This window comes from Bos grunniens, chromosome 19, assembly GCF_055505025.1.
Source record: "Bos grunniens cultivar Pamir isolate PY7600 chromosome 19, Bosgru_T2T1.0, whole genome shotgun sequence".
In the NCBI taxonomy this organism is placed as follows: Eukaryota; Metazoa; Chordata; class Mammalia; order Artiodactyla; family Bovidae; genus Bos; species Bos grunniens.
Window position 1 is genome coordinate 18,867,117 of NC_141183.1, and position 20,315 is coordinate 18,887,431.

The 20,315-nt window shown below is 39.1% G+C and overlaps 1 protein-coding gene across 15 annotated transcripts in view; it reads left to right on the forward strand.

Annotated features, from left to right (window-relative positions):
• GJC1 (gap junction protein gamma 1) overlaps positions 1-18,682 on the forward strand; it is a 33,386-nt gene extending 14,704 nt beyond the window's left edge. For 5 of the 15 annotated variants that reach the window (XM_086357315.1, XM_086357312.1, XM_086357310.1 and 2 more), the window contains 3 exons: positions 3,131-3,351; positions 12,023-12,098; positions 13,037-18,682. In XM_086357315.1, coding sequence (XP_086213441.1) covers positions 13,057-14,247 — 1,191 coding nt within the window. In that variant the 5' untranslated portion in view covers positions 3,131-3,351; positions 12,023-12,098; positions 13,037-13,056 and the 3' untranslated portion in view covers positions 14,248-18,682. Of the gene's footprint in view, positions 1-3,130; positions 3,352-11,774; positions 11,926-12,022; positions 12,099-13,036 lie in introns of those variants that run through there. The other 10 variants (XM_086357323.1, XM_086357316.1, XM_086357308.1 and 7 more) reach the window with 3 other exon arrangements.
• Positions 18,683-20,315: the final 1,633 nt, after the last annotated feature.

Genomic DNA, 20,315 nt, shown 5'->3' on the forward strand with positions numbered 1-20,315 from the left:
AGTGTTCTTGCCTGGAGAATCCCAGGGACGGGGGAGCCTGTTGGGCTGCCATCTGTGGGGTCGCACAGAGTCGGACACGACTGAAGTGACTTAGCAGTTAGCAGCAGTTCGCTGCTTGTTACTTTGCTTCTTTCCTGTCCTTGGAATTCTGAATTCACATAATTTATTGGTTGTTTTGTGAAAAATGATCTGCCCGAGTTGATTTTCATCACCTGTTAAGGACCTTAGTAATGATCTGATGTGATATTTTTCACTTAATTCACAAATGAAAAAGTGGAAAGAAATATTTGTTCCTGAAGTGCCTGTTAGAATCTCTTGGCTCTCAGGTCAGTGCTTACTCTCTGTTTCATAAAAGTCAAGGTTAGAATCACTTTACTTCCCTGGTGGCTCAGACGGTAAAGCGTCTGCCTACAATGTGGGAGACCTGGGTTCAATCCCTGTGTCAGGAAGATCCCCTGGAGAAGGAAATGGCAACCCACTCCGGTACTCTTGCTATTAGTTCATCCTGGATTTTTGTTTAGAAAAATAATTAAGATTTTTAAGTGAAAATGAAAGTGTTAGTTGGTCAGTCATGTCCGAGTCTGTGATCCCATGGTCTGTAGCCCACCAGGCTCCTCTGTCTGTGGGATTCTCCAGGCAAGAATACTGGGGTGAGTAGCCATTCCCTTCTCCAGGGGATCTTCCCAACCCAGGGATCGAACCCAGGTCTCCTGCATTGCAGGCAGATTCTTTGGAGCCACCAGAGAAGCCCAAGTTTTTTTTTTTAATTAGAAGGAGATTAGGACTTTCCTCGTGATCCAGTGGCTAAGACTCTGCACTCCCAACACGGGGGGCTCCAGGTTCGATCCCTGGTCAGGGAACTAGATCCCAGATGCTGCAGTTAAGACCCAGATTAGTTAAATAAATATTTTTTAAAAAAAGGAGATTAAAACTTGGCTCTGACACAACTTGATTATGCATTTGCAAGACATTTGAAATAGCACTACTTATTTTAATTTTTTAAATTTCCTAGTTAGTTCAGTTCACTGAGCATCTAAAAATTGACAAGGGAAAAGTTATATACTTTTTTAGTTCCTCTGAATCCCTTGGGAGCTTTTTTTTTTTCCCTCTACATGAGTCTATGAGAAACTTTTTCAAAGAAATATATAAAATTGATATTTTTGGATTAATGGTGTTTTTGTGGCCAACGTTAATAGTAAAGAGATTGTAATGGAAAAAATGAGTCAGATAAACTGGAAAGTAAAGCATTTCCCTGTAGAGTCACTGTTCTATAAAAATGTTTAAACTTTAACAGATGATTCCAGTTATTTCTTCTAGTCTTTTGTTGTATAGCATATATAAGACTGAATACCTCTTTATATATATATATAAAATATATATTTTATTTATTTGGCTGCACCAAGTCTTCAGTTGTGGCATATGGAATCTAGTCCCCTGGAAAGGGATTGAACCTGGGCCCCCTGCATTGGGAGCTTGGAGTCTTAGCCGCTGGACCACCAGGGATGTTTGTAAATACCTCATGAATACAACTGTAGTTTTATTAAGTGTTTGTAGTTTCTTATAAACTAGTAATACTTTATTGCAAGCTTCTTGATGGTAGTAAATACTAATTGCATGAGTGAATTTTAGTGTTTTTTTTTTACTTTTTCATTGTGGTAAAATATCCGTAACATGAAATGTACCATAGGTCTGTAGCATGAAGTACATTTACATTGTTGTGCAGCAGTCATCTACATCTGTCTCCAGAACTTTATCTTCCCAACTGAAACTCACTTCCCATTAAATGCTAACTCCCCATTCCTCCCAGCCCCTGGCGATCACCAGTCTATTTTCTCTCTATGAATTTGGCTATTTCAGGGCCCTTTTGTGAGTAGAAACGTGTAATATTTGTCCTCATGTGACTGACTTCTTTTGCTTAGCCAGCTGTCTCCAAGGTTCATCAGCACTGCAGCATGTGTCAGAATTTCCTTCCTTTTAAGGCTTAATAACATTGTGTGTGTATACCATATTTTGTTTATGTGTTGGTGGATGCTGTGTTGCTTCCGCCTTTTGGCTGTTGTGGTTAGTACACTGTGAACATGGGTGTACAGATACCTGTTTGCATCCCTGCTTTCATTTCTTTTAGGTAGACATCCAGAAGTAGAGTTTCTGGATCATATGATACTTCTGTATATAATATATTGAGAAAATCATAACATTTTCTGCAGCAGCTGCACCATTTTACATTGTCAGCAGTGCACAACAGTGATTCCAGTTTCTCCATAACCTTTTCAGCTCTTGTCTCATTTCTTTTAATAGTACCCATCTTTTTGGGTATGAAGTGGTACCTCACTATGCGTTTTTTGTCTCATTTGCATTTCCCTAATGATTAATGACAGTTTAAAACTTCTTACAGTTTAAACACAGATTAACCCAAGTCTTGTTTGTTTAAAAATGCATTAGAATCATTGGTAAGGGAGTGAGGAAAACAGCATTCTCATATCCTTGATAGTGGAAATACTAACAGGTACTGGCTTTTTGGAGGGGCCATTTGGTAATACATATTAAAAATTTTTGGAGAGATAGTGCATTAAAAAAAACTGACTTTTTCTTAGTAACACACATACACAAAGTTTTTCACAATTTGTACAACTTTGTACAAATTTCTTTTATACAAAGAAATTCTTTTATAAATTTATCCTAAATCTGTAATTGGAAATGTGCTTCCCTTTAGCTCAGATGGTAAAGAATCTGGCTGGCATGTAGGAGTCCTGGTTCAGTCCCTAGGTCAGGAAGATTCCCTGGAGAAGGAAATAGCAACCCACTCCAGACTTCTTCCCTGGAGAATTCCATGGACAGAGGAGCCTGACGGGCTATAGTCCATGGGTTCACAAAGAGTTGGACACGACAAAGCGATTAACACACACACACACAAAGTCTTAAGTATTATCGTAAATCATTGTAAACAACTTAAATGTTTAACCGCAAATGTGTTAAATTCAGATTCAGTACGCCTGGGAGTGGGAATTGGGTAAGTAGGACCTGGGAATCGGCATTTTCAGTGAGCACGCTGGATAATTCTGATGAAGGTGGTCTGTGGACCACATTTGAGGAACGTTACTCATCATTACTTAACATGCTTTACTTTCAGGTTTCATGGTGTGCTAAGCCCCTCTGCAGACTGGTCTTTGACCTCCCTGTTCAACCTTCTCTGCAGCTACTTCTCAAACATCCTCCGTCGTGTTCCAGTCTAAGAGCCGTGTGCCACTTTTTACTCACATCATGTTCTCCATCTGCCTTGCCCCTACCTCCCACCCCAGCTCTGCCTGATGAAACCATCCCCGTTCTTCAGAGACCCACTTGTCTTCTGCAGTAAGCTTAAACTTTTTTTCCGGCTTTATTGCAGTATAATTGACAGTTTATACTTTTTAATCTATAAAAATTAGTCTCTTTTCCTTCTCTGAGTATTTTCACATTTTGTACTTCTATTTCATTCATTGTATTCTGCTCTGAAATGATTGTGTTCATGAACAGTGGACATATTTTATATTTTCTGCCTCCTGTAAATCAATTTAGATCTTCTGTTGAATGTAACACACATATATTGAGTTATATATGAGGGCTCAGAGAATTTTTAGAAGCATGGACTTTCCTCTCAAGAAACTAATATTCCAGCAGAAGAAACTGATACCACTAACTTCAGTTTACTAGATTAAGTCCTGATATTGGTGGAATAAAAATTTATTATGGACTTTCTGAGGAGGAGATTAAATGAGGAGGTCTAGAAAACTTGAAGTGACCTTTAGGCTAGATCCTAAAGGATAAAAAATTTTCCCAAGTAGGAAATTGTGGAAAGACCATATAAAGTAGAGGAAAATCAATGAGCAGAGATTCAAATTTATTAAATTACTCAGTTAATAGTTTTTCTAAGTGCCAGGGTTATAAGAACAAAGTATTTAATTTGATTGAGGTGACAGATAATGAACAAGTTAACAAATAAGTGTTTGAGGTAGTGTTGAGTGCTCTGAAGAAAAGAAGGCAGGGCAAGGGTGTAGAGAGGATGAAGGATTTTATTTAAGTTTTTTTAACTTTAAAAAGTTTACAAAAGATTTATTTTCAAATCTCAAGCAGACTTTATTTTCTAGGACATGGAATGTTTTGGGGGGTGTTTTCTTCAAAAAGACAGTATATTCCTTTGGTTCAAAAAATAAGACTATAAAAAGATATGTAATAAAAGTCTTAATTCTATCCCATTCCTCTTTGTCTCCTCCTCCACTTTTATTCATTAAAAAGAAAGATCCTTGTGTTTCCTTATAGAAATCTAAGCAAAAAACACAGATTGATATTTTTTCTCTTTATAGAAAAGATGTATACATATATACACATATACTTTGCTGTTTTCACTATTTGAATGTCTTGACTATCTCTGTACAATTCAAGACATTTTGAATATCTTTTCTCATGTTTTACAGCCACGCGGTATTCTGTTGTGTAAATAGGCCATGGTGCATTTAACCATTGCTTTGACAGGGGACATTGAGTTACATAGGAACAGTGTTCTACTTTGATCATTCCCAAAAGTGAGGTTACTGGGTCAAAGGATACAGATTCACATATAATTTTGTAGGTATTAGTAAATTGCCCTCCCACCAGCAGTATTTGAAAACATATTTTCCATAACCTCTCCCACTTCAGGATTTTTGCCAGTATGATAGGAGAATTGTATCTCAGAGTAGTTTATTATTGAGATATAATTTATATACCCTAAAATTTGCTCTTTTAAAGTATACAATTCAGTGGTTTTAGTATATTCACAAGGTTGTGTAACACCACTATTGTCTTAATTCCAAACCTTTTCATTATCCCCAAAAGATAGCCTATACCCATTAACGATCACAATCCATTTCCTATAGGCCCTGAAGTGAAGCTCAGTCATGTCCGACTCTTTGCGACCCCATGAACTATACAGTCCATGGGATTCTGTAGGCCAGAATACTGGAGTGGGTAGCCTTTCCCTTCTCCAGGGGATCTTCCCAACCCATGGATCAAACCCAGGTCTGCCACATTGCAGGTGGATTCTTTACCAGCTGAGCCAGAAGGGAAGCGCATAGGCCCTAACAACCACTAACTAACCTGTCTCTGTTGATTTGCTTATTCTGGACAGTTCATATAAGTGGAATCATACAATTGGTGGCTTTTGTGTCAGACTTCTTTCACTTAGCGTTATGTTTTCATCCATGTTGCGCATTTTTTAAGGGGAATTTGTGTTTTTCTTTCTGTGGAATGTCTGTTTTGAACTCTTTATATATACTAGAGATTAGCTCTTTGCATATAAAAGAATTACTGAAACCTCTTTCCCCAGTTCATTGTTTTCCAGTATTGTTTAAATTGTTTTTTCTTTTATCCGTGGAGACACTTTTTATTTTTTTGTACTCAGATTCATCTTTTCTTCCCATGTCCAGAGTTAACAGATATCAACTACGTTTTATTCAAATACTTTAAAAAATCCATCTTGGCCCCACTGATTTGAGGGGCCACTTTCATTAGTGGCTTTTCAGCAAAGGAGTAACACATCCATTTTAGAGAGAGAATTCTAGTGGAGATACAGGAAAAAGGCTAAAGAAAGGAGAAGGTAGAGTGGGTATTCATTTATATCCTTTCAAGTTTTTTTTTTTTTCTTCTTCTAGGGTTTTGTAATGCATAAATTTTATTTGTTTTCACAGTATTGGGATAATATTGTTCTGAGTCCTGTATTTCCAGTTAATACATCAGGGACATTTTTATTGAACAGATATTTATTGAGAGGGACTTCCCCAGTGGCGCAGTGGTAAAGAATCTGCCTGCCAGTGCAGGAGACTTAAGATACATGAATTCAATCCCTGGGTAACCCTGGGTCAGGAAGATCTCCTGGAGTAGGAAATGGCAACCCACTCCAGTATTCTTATCTGGAAAATTCCATGGATAGAGGAGCCTGGCGGGCTACAGTCCATGGGGTCACAGAGTCGGACACGACTTAGCGAACACAACTTAGTGACTAAGCACAATTTATTGAAAACCTACTACCTTTTTGTCAGGCTGTGGGGTTTTAGGTATTGGGGATAAAAGAACAAAAGCCTGCCTTCAAGGAGTTTACCTTCTATAAACAAATTGTAAAATAGAAATTCTGTGAGGGGTAAGTGCTATAAAGAAAAATTAAAGGGCTGGAGAATGAGAGATGTTATTTTAGAGGAAAGTGGCCTGAGGAAAGTCATTAGGGAGATGACTTTTGGGCTGACTTGAATGAAGTGAGAGTATGTTCTGCTAATATCTATGAAATTAAATATTTCAAAGCAGTGAAAATAACAAGTACAGTAATCTTGAGGCAAAAGTATGACATGACTGGTATGAACAGGGGATTGCAAGGATGTAGGTATTCCTTATTCAGAGTGAGCCAGAGCGAGAGCGGAGGGTAAAGAGACCAGAAGTGTCCTAGCAGCTTTGTGATAAAGGATGCCATCCATAGACTGTGGTGAAGATTTGAGGTTTTGTTCTGGGAGAATTTTGAGCAAAAGAGAGACATTATCTGACTTGTTTTCTAAAAGCTTTACTCTGGTTGCTTTTTGGAGAAGAGACTTGGAGGGTTAAGAGGATAAGCTGCTGCTGCTGCTAAGTCATGTCAGTCATGTCCGACTCTGTGCAACCCCGTAGATGGCAGCCCACCAGGCTCCTGTCCCTGGGATTCTCCAGGCAAGCACACTGGAGTGGGTTGCCATTTCTTTATGCAGTGCATGAAAGTGAAAAGTGAAAGTGAAGTTGCTCAGTCCTATCCGACTCTTCACGACCCCATGGACTGTAGCCTATCAGGCTCCTCCATCCATGGGATTTCCCAGGCAAGAGTACTGGAGTGAGGTGCTGTTGCCTTCTCCGAAGAGGATAAGCTAGGGGACCAATTAGAAGACTCTTGCTTTTACAGTAATCTTGGCTAGAGATGAAGGTGACTTGGATCAGTATGATAGTGGTAGAGATTGAAAGAAGTGGTTGGACTGTGGATATATATTTTGAAGATACAAATGACAAGATTTGCTGATAGCTTGGCTATGGAGTGAGGAAAAAGAGTGAGGTTGTCTTGAAAATTTTGGCCTTAAAAACGTCATGAATGACAAAACTACTTACTGATTTGGGAAAACTGCAGACAGAATAAGAGTAACTTTGGAGGAGAGGAGGATTGGTTTGGGGTATGTTAAATTTCAGGTGCTTATTAGACATCCAAGAGAGGATGTAGAGCAGCAATTGAATTTAAAGTCTGAAATTCCAGGGAGATGTTGGGGCAAATGGGACATCGTTTACAGCTTGATTTCTGGTGAAGGAATCAACAAAGGGTGCTGAAAAGGATGGGCTAAGATAGAACAAAAATCAGGATATGTATTTAGAAGTTTGGAAAGGAGAAGTGAGACAGAAATAGAAACTGAAAAATAATAGCCAGGAGAGTTTGATTATCAGGCTGGCCAGTGCCTCCCTGCACTCCACTATAGGCAACTGCTGATGTGCTTTATGTCATTGTAGATTAGTTTGCGTTTTCTAGAACTTTTATAAATGGAATCATACAGTGTGTTCTTTTTTTTTTTTTTTTGCCTGACTTTGAGATTCATCCATGTTACACATATCAGTAGTTTATTGCTGAGTAGTATTCCATTGTATGAATATACCACAATTAGTTTATTCATCAACCTGATGATGGACATTTGTGTTGTTTCCAGTTTTTTACTATTACAGATAAAATTGTTGTGAACATTTATGTTCAAGTCCTTTTATAGAAATAGGGTTTTACTTCTTGCCTAGGATCAGACTGGCTGGATCATATAGTTGATATATGTTTGCATGTGTATGCTAAGTCGATTGAGTCACGTCCGACTCTTTGCAACCCTATGGACTACAGCCCACCAGGCTCCTCTGTCCATGGATTTTTCCAGGCAAGAATACTGGAGTGGGTTGCCATGCCCTCCTTCAGGGGATCTTCCCCACCCAGGGACTGAACCTGTGTCTCTTATGTCTCTTAAATTGACAGGCAGTTCTTTACAGCAAGCTCCACTGCCACTGTTTTGCAAAGTGACCAGTGTTTAGAGTACCATCTTCTCCACATCCTCACCAGCACTAGGTATAGTCATTCCTACCCAGTGAATGTCTTTTTTTTTTTTGCTTTTCAGAATCTCAGGGATCTCCTCCCATAGTCATTCTTTTTAATTTTAGCCATTGTGTTCTGTTTGTCCATTCTGTTTATGTGTTTTCTTTTTTCCATTTTCCTATAATTACTTGAACGTTCTTTAGAATTCTGGTTTGATTTATTTACAGTATTTTTGAGCACATCTGAGCCCATGTATATCTCCCCTTTAACAACTCTAATCACTCCTGGACCGAATTTACCAACTTCTCTAGCCCCTATTCTCAATGTCCAAAGAAGTTATCTTTCTTAGTGAAATCATCATTTTTCTTTTCCAACTGCCAAGAAACCTTGAAGTTCTTTTGGGGCTTTTTATTGTTTTTGGGGGTGTCGTTTTGTTTTTTTAACTTGCAGTTCATTCTGTGTATAAGATCTTAAACTCTGAAATTTCCCCCTTGATCTTTGTGAGTTTACTTTATTATTTAGTCTAATTCTGATCCCGATGATTGAGATAAGGTGCCCTCGTCCGTGTTCACATGGGACCTGTACTTTTTTCAACTCACCTGTAATGTAATTCTTAACTAGTGGTTAAAAGCCCAGAATCTGAAGTAAGACTGACTTCAGATTCTAGCTTCACCTCTTAATAACTGGGTGATCTTGGGGAAATTTTAAAACCTTTCTGGGCCTCATTTCTTCATTGTTAAATAGACCTGATCATATAATCTACTTCCAGAGATAATCCAAATAATGAGCTTTTACGTTTGGTCTCCAAAGATGCTTTTAGTTTACAGAAAAAGGCAGTAAACTTTGACTTGATCCTGTTTAGGATATAGCTGATAGGAAACTCTTCAAATATAAATAATTTGGGAGGGGATTACATAATTTATTACCATGTTGATACCAAGTAATTTTTAAAATTCTCTTTTCTAGTGTAAGACAATGTAGATTTGAAAGTTTATTTGGAAAACAGACTAAAAATAGCACGTTTGATTTCTGTCCAGTACAAAAATGTAAGCAAACATAATTTTCTTCAGTATGTGTTGTGTTGTGGGGTGGGGATAGAATCAAGAATACTTTTGAATTATGGGCTACCAAGAATTTTGCAGATTATTTAAAAAGCTATCCTAGAAAGAATATTTATTTAACAGATTGACTGGTGTGACTATATAAAGTAGTAAATTTTGGAGGAAAACAAATATATTTATATTAAATGTCAAATGCAGAATACATTCTGCAGATAAATGGGCAAAAGGATAGGAATAGTTCATGAAGAAGGAGGACTATAGGGGGAATGTATCCTGCTGTATTAAAAACATACAAATTGAGATATTTTTGAAATTCCATTTTGCATCTGGCAGAGTAGCATAACAGACAGTGCTGATGGGGTTGAGGTAAAATTGTAATTCATTGCCAGGCGTTGTAAATTGCTAGAACCTTTTTAGAAACTCAAATGACTGTACAGGGCAAGAACCATGCAGATGTACATTTCTTGTGTCCTAATTCTACTACTTTCTAGATTTGTCTATAGATAAATTCAGCCAAAGCATAAAGGATATATTCAAGAAGATATTAAGTGTCAAAATACGTATAAATCTGTTGGCTTTCCTAGTTGGCAAAAAGCATTTAGTTGTTCAGCATCCCTCCCCCCATCCCCACCACCACTCATCACACATTCCCATGTCACTTTCCATTCATAGATAGAATACGGAAATGATTTTTATTTTTTCATGAAAGCCATTCACAGTTAATTGCACACTCTGACTCCTTACTCTTTAACCAAGTTTGTTTGCTGAAGCAGGGATGCCAAAGAAGACCGTGTTCTGCCTGTTGTTGTTGTTCAGTTGCTAAGCTGTGTCCTACTCTTTGCGACCCTGTGGGCTGTAGCCCTGCTGGGCTTCTCTGTCCATGGCATTTCCCAGGCAAGAATACTGGAGTGGGTCACTGTTTCCTTCTCCAGGGGATCTTCCCGGGTCAAGGATCGAACGTGCGTCTCCTGCATTGGCAGGCAGATTCTTTACTCCTGAGCCACCAGGGAAACCCTATTGTTTTGTCTGTTAGAAGAGCAAAAAAGCGGTAATGAGAAAAGGGAGTTTTAGTGGTGCAACAACATGGTGAGACCACACTTGGCAGTGACACAGTTTTGCTTAGAAATGTCAATTCCAGAACCCACAATTCTACTAGTTGACTTTTTTCTCCCCTTTCACTCCCTCCCACTTTCCCTTTCTACCCTTCCCCACAAATTTGAGTAGTGTACTCTGATATTTAAGCCTTTCTCTTAATGCTTAGAAGGAGAGGAAAGGGATTTGGAAAAGGAAAGAGTATCGAAGGAAAAACCCACTGACAGCTCAGTAGATCCGAAGAGTGGTGATGCTGCCATTTGGTTAGGAAGCCTGTGGTTACGTTAGAAAGAAAACCACCCATCATCCATTTTATGAGATGCTGAAGTTGCAGTACTGTACACTTCGTTTATACTCAAGGTTTGGGGATAGGGTGCTGTGGCACTTATAAAACCTTTGGAAAACCAGGCTTTTAAGTGTTCAGCATTGTATAGGCCTGCAGCTTAACCAGTGTGAATGTGTGTTTCTAGTTGTGTTTAAATGACTGCTTTATTATACAGGCTTTGAAGGATTTGCCATTGATCCCCTCCCCCCAAAAAAGTTAAGATTATTGTATGAAATACTGAACTGTTGAGAAATTATTTCATAGCAATAATTGTTAAAAAGATACCCATTTGTTTTTGGTACAGATGGAAGTGTAGAGAATGAGTTTTCTAACTAACCAATGATTGCACCTTCATGATTTGGCTTATTGGAACAAATAAAATTTCAGGCTTTAAGGGAAATGCATTAGACATGGCATTTTGGAAAAATGTGAGTCTAGACCTGTGGATGTGATTCATTATGGAAACCTGGCTTACATCACCATTTAAAGATTGCTTATTATTTACTTTTGTTTTGGTTTTATAACTTGTGTATAGAGTGAGAGGAGAACTGTTGAGCTCAGTTGGACATCAGTGCTGGAAACGAGAGTTGTACTTGAAGTCCTGTGGTGAAATACTTGTGTGACTGGATTCTTCTGTATGTAAATCTTGATACTTTCACGTTATGTAGATGCCTCTGAACTTTTTTCTTCTTCATTGACCTTTTGGGAATTGTTTTGGGATTTTTTCACATATCTTACCAAAATATTTTTTATTATTTTGGACATATAATAACTTTGAACATTCAGGGTTTGTTTTACATTTTATTTATTAAATGATAGCAAATGAGGATGATTTGTGACCATGGCTATCCCAGGGTTGGCAGAACTTGATAATGAGAAGTAATTTGTCCTGTGTATATACACTAGTAATCACAGTACAGGTGCAGATGTTTTCTTTCTGTGAGCAGTCGAGTCTGTGAATCACCTCCTGTGGATATGGGTGTCCCAGTGACAGGGAGCCGGCTGTTGGGTGTTGTAAATAAACAGCTTGCTCCTAGCTGGCTGCTCCAGAGAAGAGGGCAGGAATAGAGCACGCGGGATGAAGATTTTCTCAATGCCTATAATGACCCAGCTTAAATTCATTGAGATTTTCTGCTGTGGCTTTTTCGTATAGATGCCAGAGTTCATCTGTTTCAGATTTTCACAAATGATTCATCTTCCTGTCATATTTTCTTAGACTACAGTGAGTAAAGCATCTTCGAGTCACTTTTAGGTATTTTCTCCTACCATGATGTATTGGAGAAGAGAAGAGTGATATTCAAGCTCAGTCCTGTTTCCATCTCGTGCTGATTGATTCCTGTGGTACATGGAACTGATTGATTCCTGTGGTACTGTACCACTGTTTCTCCCTGAAAATGGCATTCTGGTGATTTACTGTTTTCTGTGGGAGAAAACTTATGGCCTTCTCTTCTGTTTCTCTTCCAGAGAAAATCTGGAAAAGTTGTAAACAAAGCATCATTTCTCTAAGAAAATTTTGGATAGCAGAAATTCTGGATAACAGGTAAAAAGAGTATTTAAATTTCTTTGATGATGCTGATAATCAACTGTAATCTGCAGAAGTAAACCAAGAGAGGAAAGAGGGGAAGAGCTAGGTGTGCTTTGTGTCAGGGGTTGAATTAGGGACTTTACATATATTATCTTGTTTAGATGGTTTTTACCAAGATTCTGAACATAGATCTAAGAATCTCAGAATAAAACTAGCTTTGAAATGCTGTTTTAAGTAGATTTACCTATTGATTGGATTTTCTGTCTGCAGGCATTTTTTAACATCAACCATAAATTAAATACAGAAGTATAATACAGAATGCTAGAATCTGCTATGTGATGCACCCTAGCTAAGGCTTCTGAGTTTCTGTCTTTTATTCTAGTTCTTGATCTTTGCCAGTTATTAATATTTGCAGCGATACCATCTCCTTAATTCTTTTTAATACTTTGTTACCAGATCCAGTATTTAAGTTTGCTAGTAAGGTACCTCTTCACAGTGGCGTCCAGCTCAAGCGTCCCCATTGTGTTCTCAGTGGCAGTCTTACTGTGGCTGAACAGGTGTACCTTTGTCCTCTTCCCTCTATCTCACAAAATTCAGGAAGTCTAAGAAATAACACTATATGTAAAACATCCAGTATAAGTATATTAATTCTTAAATATACATTTAAGAATTGTATTCCAGATGACAGCTACAATTTTACCTTTTAAACTAGAGAAGACATGAAAAGAAATCAGACTTCCCTAAGACCCTGTCAGCATAAACCAGTGCTCACAGACTGAGGTGAACGGCCCTTCCCGATGGTGGTGACGCGTGAGGCGCTGTTTATTCTGTCATCTAGTATGAGCCTTGAAGTTAGATTTCACGTATGTAGAGAAGTAGTTTCTAAAGATCAATAAAAAAGATAAGGTTTTAATATTTGCTGATCTTCCTTTGGTCTTTTTCATTTTTGTCAGGGCGGACCAGTTTAGTCACCATGAGTTGGAGCTTCCTCACTCGCCTACTAGAGGAGATCCACAACCACTCCACATTTGTAGGGAAGATCTGGCTCACGGTATTGATTGTCTTCCGGATCGTCCTTACAGCCGTAGGAGGAGAATCCATCTATTACGACGAGCAAAGCAAATTTGTGTGCAACACAGAGCAGCCAGGCTGCGAGAACGTCTGCTATGACGCCTTTGCACCCCTGTCTCACGTGCGCTTCTGGGTGTTCCAGATCATCCTGGTGGCCACCCCCTCGGTCATGTACCTGGGCTATGCCATTCATAAGATTGCCAAGATGGAGCACGGTGACGCAGACAAGAAGGCCGCTCGCAGCAAGCCCTACGCGATGCGCTGGAAACAGCACCGGGCTCTGGAAGAAACGGAAGAGGACCATGAAGAGGATCCCATGATGTATCCAGAAATGGAATTAGAAAGTGAGAAAGAAAATAAAGATCAGAACCAATCTAAACCTAAGCATGATGGCCGGCGGCGGATCCGGGAGGATGGGCTCATGAAGATCTATGTGCTGCAGCTGCTGGCCAGGACCGTGTTCGAGGTGGGTTTCCTGGTTGGGCAGTATTTCCTGTACGGCTTCCAAGTCCACCCATTTTATGTGTGCAGCAGACTCCCTTGCCCTCATAAGATAGACTGCTTTATTTCTAGACCCACTGAAAAGACCATCTTTCTTCTGATAATGTATGGTGTTACAGGCCTTTGCCTATTGCTTAACATTTGGGAGATGCTTCATTTAGGATTTGGGACAATTCGAGACTCGCTAAACAGCAAAAGGAGGGAACTGGAAGATCCGGGTGCTTATAATTATCCTTTCACTTGGAATACGCCATCTGCTCCCCCTGGCTATAACATTGCCGTCAAACCAGATCAAATCCAGTACACCGAACTGTCCAACGCTAAGATTGCCTACAAGCAAAACAAGGCCAACATCGCCCAGGAACAGCAGTACGGCAGCCATGAGGACAACCTCCCACCCGACCTGGAGACTCTGCAGAGGGAAATCAGAATGGCTCAGGAACGCCTGGATCTGGCCATCCAGGCCTACAATCACCAAAACAACCCCCATGGTTCCCGGGAAAAAAAAGCCAAAGTGGGGTCCAAAGCTGGGTCCAACAAAAGCAGTGCTAGTAGCAAATCAGGGGATGGGAAGACCTCCGTCTGGATTTAATCCTGGCTGGGCTTAAAGCTTGTGCTTTCATAGTTCATGGTAAGCGGCGGCTCACTGAATAATGACTTCCGTTGAGTAAACATTTGGCTCTGCTTATCTTCAGGGATGCTGTTGGCTCATGATCCAAGCTCAGGGGACTCTGAAGGTGGGGCTGGGACAAGGGGGAGAGAACGGGAAAACACAGCGTTCCTGGATATGAGTTCCAGCAATAATACAGTTGCAGAACTTTACATTTGTGTCTTCCAGATCTGGAAAAGAACAGATATATTTAAATCATTCTTGTTGAACGGTTTTTGTATGTACAGTATTATGGTACTTTTTTTTTTTTTTTTTAGTATGAGAACTTTTTTTTGTATTTGTACATTGGACCACTGTAGTTATACTTTTATATTAAAGGGGAAAAAATCCTTAAGGTAATGCCTATTAGGCTAGTGTTATTACTTTGTTCAGCAAACTCTACCCGGGGTTTAAAGTTTTAATAGATGCTATACACCTAATAAAAAGTGCCTCTCGTGTTACCGGGACGATTTCAGATATGTGAGGAGCTGAAGGGGGATGAGTCAGTTCTTAGCCTCAGAGAGGAAGTCCATGGTAGAAGGAGATCTCTCTCTGACTTGAGAAATCTTTGAATCTTATTCATATGCCCAGAGTTGTATCTAGTCTTTGAAAAGCTATTTTTGTTTCAAGTGATTCACTGCAGGAGTCCTTTAAATACCAAGCTTTGCTTTGATGGTGTGTATGTAACGTCAGTTGTTTCAAAAGTCTGATGCACAAAGGTGTCCTCAACCAGTAGCAGTGTGGAGACTGTGGCTAGAACTGTTCTGAGATTCCTCTATCACCAAGCAAAGCCATGCCTAGAAAATAAGCCCTGATGTTTAGTTGTGGGCCTGTCTGATTTGCCTTAAATCTGAATCAAAAAACCTGCCTCTGGTTTCTTAAGATGCCAGTGTTGAATATTTTCTTTATATGTTAACAATAAAAATACGAAAATTCCCTTCTAGGCTAAAAATTAATCAAAGCCATTTATACTGCATGTGGCAGAAGGCCTAAGTTCAACTTCCTTCTTATCATTTACCATGGAATTTTTATAATTTACCTACTTCTGCCAAAGTGGGTTTCTGCCCAGAAGACTAGTTCAGACCTGGGAGTCTATCTGTAAATAGTCTGAAAGAGAATTTCAGTATTTATTCAGTATAGGCATATCTGTTTGTCAATGACAAGCATTCATGTTCACATAACACCCATAATTTGCAGTATATTTAACTGCCATTTTCAACCTTCTGTTGGATAACTTTGTTCTCTCTGTCATGTTCACATCATTTGTCTTACAGTTTAAGAGCTTCTGAGTAAGAGCTTGGTAAAGATTTAAAGGAAGGAGATTTTGCTTCACTAGGGAGCATTTCATTTGGGACCTCTCACTCTTCTCTAACAGAAAGTTAATTGCAAGCCACCTGTAACTTTGAAATTCCAAGAGTGGGTTTTATTTTTTTGCTCTTAATTTTTAAGTGTCAGTTCTTTGTTATTTAGGAGAGTCTTAGAACAGCATCCTGTGTATAGTTCTTTTTTCTTTGTTCTCCATTTCTCCCCTTCCCCCCAAAAAAATTCAGTTGAAAATTTAAGCTTATCTTCTAGCCATGCATTTACATTTATTTTGCTTTTTTTAATCTGTAAATTTTACCCAAGAGAAGCTCCTCAGGATCTCTAAACACTTGAGCAAAAGGTCAACTCCAGTGAGACTGAAGGGAAAATTTCAGAAAATGACTTATATGTGTATATATCCTGGATAATTACCAGATCTGCAAGTTTCCTTCAAACAAAGTGTTACTAAAGAATTTCAAGTAATCATTCTAAAACAGGCAAGATTTTAAATTATTCAGGCTGGCTAAGATAAAGAACTACCAATAATTCTTATGTCAGTAGAACTTCATGCAGACTTCTGAACTGAAGGACAGAAAAAAATACACGTAGGTTCATGTCCATCTATTCAGAGCCTGAGGGAGAATAGAGTGGTTTTGCCATTGGGAGGGTTGGGAATTTGAATGATAGGAGAGGGACGGAGTCAAGCAGAAATGCCAGGCAGACATTCGGCGCCAGAGGCATCCACTTAGTTTCTACAGGCAGGGCCTCCGGTGTTTCATCTTGGCTTGTTCTGATGAGAATGTTATCTTTTGTGTCTGGATAATTCTTCAACTTCCTCAAGTACATAGAAAGATATTCTGGGTCACCTTCACATGTGTTCAAATCTATTTTTATTCTCTCACTAAAGTTCTAATTATGACATAGATTTCCCAACTCTGACTGCTTCCTTAGTCCATTTCTTTTAGCCTTTGAACATACAAATTTGCCAAAACCATTCTCACCTAATAACATGTCAATGGACCTACATTAAGAAAATGGCCCTTTCAATGTCTGGCTTAACCCACTGAGTGAATAAAAATATTGTTCCAGTTACTATTCTGGAACTTGCAAGTGTTTGTATAAACAGCATTTTTTTTTTCCTATCAAAATCACATTCCTTTGAATTGCTGTATAAGACATGCTGTCTTATGACATGCTTCTCCAAATAGTAGTTGAGTGCTTAGTCCTTCACATACTATAATCAGGATATGGTCAACAACATGTTTATATTCCTTAATATACCATCATTCATTCAGATGTGTGTCCTTTATAAAGCAAACAGGCTTTTTTCCCTTAGTTCAAATTTGAGGGACGAATTAGATAGCATTTTCCTCTAAAGAAATGTTAATGTTCATTTTGTGGCTTCCTTTTGCTTTCTGCCTTAGATTTGCTAGCTTCTATTTTGTTCATTTAAAACCACAGGCGTGTTATTTCATTAGAAGTCAGTTTTTCTGGGGATTCTCCTTGACTAACATCTGTAGAATTACTTTTGATAAAGATGAACTTTGTCATCTAAAATGGTTCTCACAGGTTAGAACTCCCACACATCTGTCTTTAAAAGGACACCTATGTCTTTGAAAAGAAAAATGTCATCATTAGGTACCTTAACTGTCATTTCTTTGTGGTATGAAACTAAGCAATTCCCTTTACTTTTCCAAGTTCTAGTAGCCACCTACCTCTCAGAAGTGTTACGGAGTAGTTAGAGAAAGCCTCTGGTGAAAAGTATTAAAAGACCAACTGTTGGTCATTGTCTGAGCTTGAAGCTTCAAAAAAATCATTGAAAGAACTATATGATATAGTAAGAAGTCCTTCGGTGCTCTTTATCACAGGAATCAGTTGTTGAAAACACTGAACTTGCTCTAGCAGCTTATTCCGAGAATGGACTTAAATGTTATTCCTATTAGTCATACCTATGGTTTACCCGTTAAGCTTATAAATGTCCTGGCTTTGTGTTTTCCATCTCATTTATGGGACTGTACACTTCTAAAAATAATACCTATAGTTGAGGATAAATTTTTGGCCAGGCAGTGTTTGGTAAAAGGCAAGTATGTTATACTTGAACCTACTTCAAGAAATGCCTTTTTATAAAGCAAAGGTCTTTCCTGACTGTGAAGTAAAGTACCTGAAGTCAGAGATACCCAGTTGCTGGTCATTTTGCTTGGAAGGTTCCAGATATTGATTTTATCTTCATAAAATCATGTAATTTCATGAAGAGTCTTACCACCTAAAAATAAGCTCCTGCACTTATACAGTGCTGAGTTTGGAAATAAAATTTCAACTCACCTACGTATCATAAATCTGTAATAATTCACAGTCACCATCAAATGTTAGAATCATTAGGTTGACTTGCATACTTGTCACTCATTCTGGCCATATATCATGGAGAGTTTAAAAGATTTTATTTGTTGTCTCTAATGCAGTTGTGTTGTTTTTGTTTTTAATAATGGTGTTGAGTTTGGTTCATGCACATTCCATGTTAAGAATCATACTTTTAAAAGAAGCAATCCATGTATTCCAAAATGCAGGAGTCCAAACAGAAGAAAGCCCTACCCCTGTACAAAGTCTCTACAGAAATGAAAGAAGTAAGAGTTCTGCATTTCAGGCTTGGCTTGTTGAACCAGCAAAGACATTTGGCTATAATATGCTTCCAAGACCGGAAGTGTTTTTCTTCATTATACTCTCAATTGTGTTCTCTTCAATAAATCTCTTACAGAAGTCTCTACCTCAGGCACTGTTAGATATGATTAGTGTATTGATACTGAAAAACTTAGCTAGGACTTCAAACTCTTAAAGGTAATTGTAAAATTCAACTGTTAACTAGCAGTTTAACGTCATGTAATGTTCAGTTTGGATACTGTATGAACAACTAAGGAGTTACCCATTCTAGTGCCAAAGATTACTGGTTACTAATTTCATTCTGTACAGTTAATGTAAAACTTTACACAGTGGGGACAGACTCCTCTCAGGGCCTTGTCTCTAGGAAGATTTTTGTTGGTTCTGAATGTTTGTCATTTCCAAATACAGTTTAGAAGATTCATATGTGGTCTGTGCATCTTTTTCGAAACTTGAAAACTCAACTGCCAGGACGTGTCATTTTGAGGATTTTTACCCCATCCTTTGTATAACATAGTGCCCGAGAGCTTAATGGTTTACACAGGAAACCCGATACGGAAATCTCTTCCAGTACATTCACCTGTAAGTTGATCTCAGTGGGAATGCAGGAGCAGGAAATTTTCAAAGTAGAGGCTTGGACTCAAAAGGTACCACCTGATTTTTCATAGCTGTGTTGGAATCTGTGGCTGAAAGAGTTTGGCATGTTTGTGGCATCTCCATCTGGGGAGGGTAGATGACCTTGAGAGGGTGGGGGTACGGGGGAACACGCCCCTGGGAACAAACCACATCTCTGGCTCCCCTTGGTTCTGGACTCCTGGAGAAGAGTGCCTTCTGAGAGGGATGCCTCTCACAGATGTAGACCATTCTTGGTGTGACTCATCCACTCTTTGAGAAGAGAATGGTGTGGGGGAGGGCTGAGGAGAGGGTAGCCTTTACTGCAACAATGCCCTCTGTTCCCCCAGACACAGAATCGCTGACAGACTGACAGAACAGGTCATGCGTTGAGCACACCCTCAGCAGCACAGATTGTAAACCGGTCAGCCAACCATATTTGGTAATAAACGTGTGAGCCATTTGAAAGCTGTTAGAGCTGCTAGTTTGGAAAGAGGTTTCTTCAGCAGATTTGCCATCAGAACAGAGACTAGTACCTGGAAACGGTGTTGCATCCAAGTTAAAATTGGTTTTCTTTGCCATGCAGAGTTTAAAATAGTTTTTCTAAGGTTTTGAGGGCTTATACCAGTCTTAACATGTAAGACTGTTTTAGGGTTGGAAGCATATTACCCAGGAGCGCAGAGCATACAGAGGTTGAGGCAGAACCGAGAACAGACCTGGGTCTGCACACTGATTGCCCAGTGGCTCCATCCAGCATCCTTTGGTCTTTTCCTGGAGAAGTGCAGAAGCCGCTGTTGGTGGGGCTGTCGTGGTGGCTGGGGGTGGACCGTGCTTGGTGGACCTCGCTGTCTTCACAGCATTTTTTCCTAAATGTGACCACTGGACCACCTATGAAGAAGTAACAGGGAATGCCTGTTCAGATGTTGGCTCCTTGGACCCATCAGGCTCAAATAGTCAGAATTTAAAAGTTTTCCAGGTGATTTTTTTAAAAGAATCTTTTATTAAGGTATAATTTAAACAATGTAAAATTCATCCTTTGAGCATGTAGTTACAGGTGCGTGCATTGAGTAAGCTACTACTGGAAGATACAGAAGTTAACATTTTCCAAAATTCTCTATAGGTGATTCTTATGTATATTAAGGTGTGAGAACCGCTTATCTTAGGAAAACAATATAAACATGAAGTGTGTGCCAGAATAAAAGGGAGAAGGGGATTGATTTGAGTCATCACTGTTCAAGGAGGTTTAAACCAGACAGACCACATGAATGTCATCTTGTGTCAGCTCAGAACGATGGCTGTCTGGAGTGGAGGACTGGAGATGACTCAGAAACTGGAATCAGCTGAATAATCCATAAGTGATTTGGGAGAGGGGCAGGGGCTACCAGGAAGAAAGCTATCTCCAGCTAGATGTTTAAGCATGTTTTCTAAATTTTTATTGGAGTGTA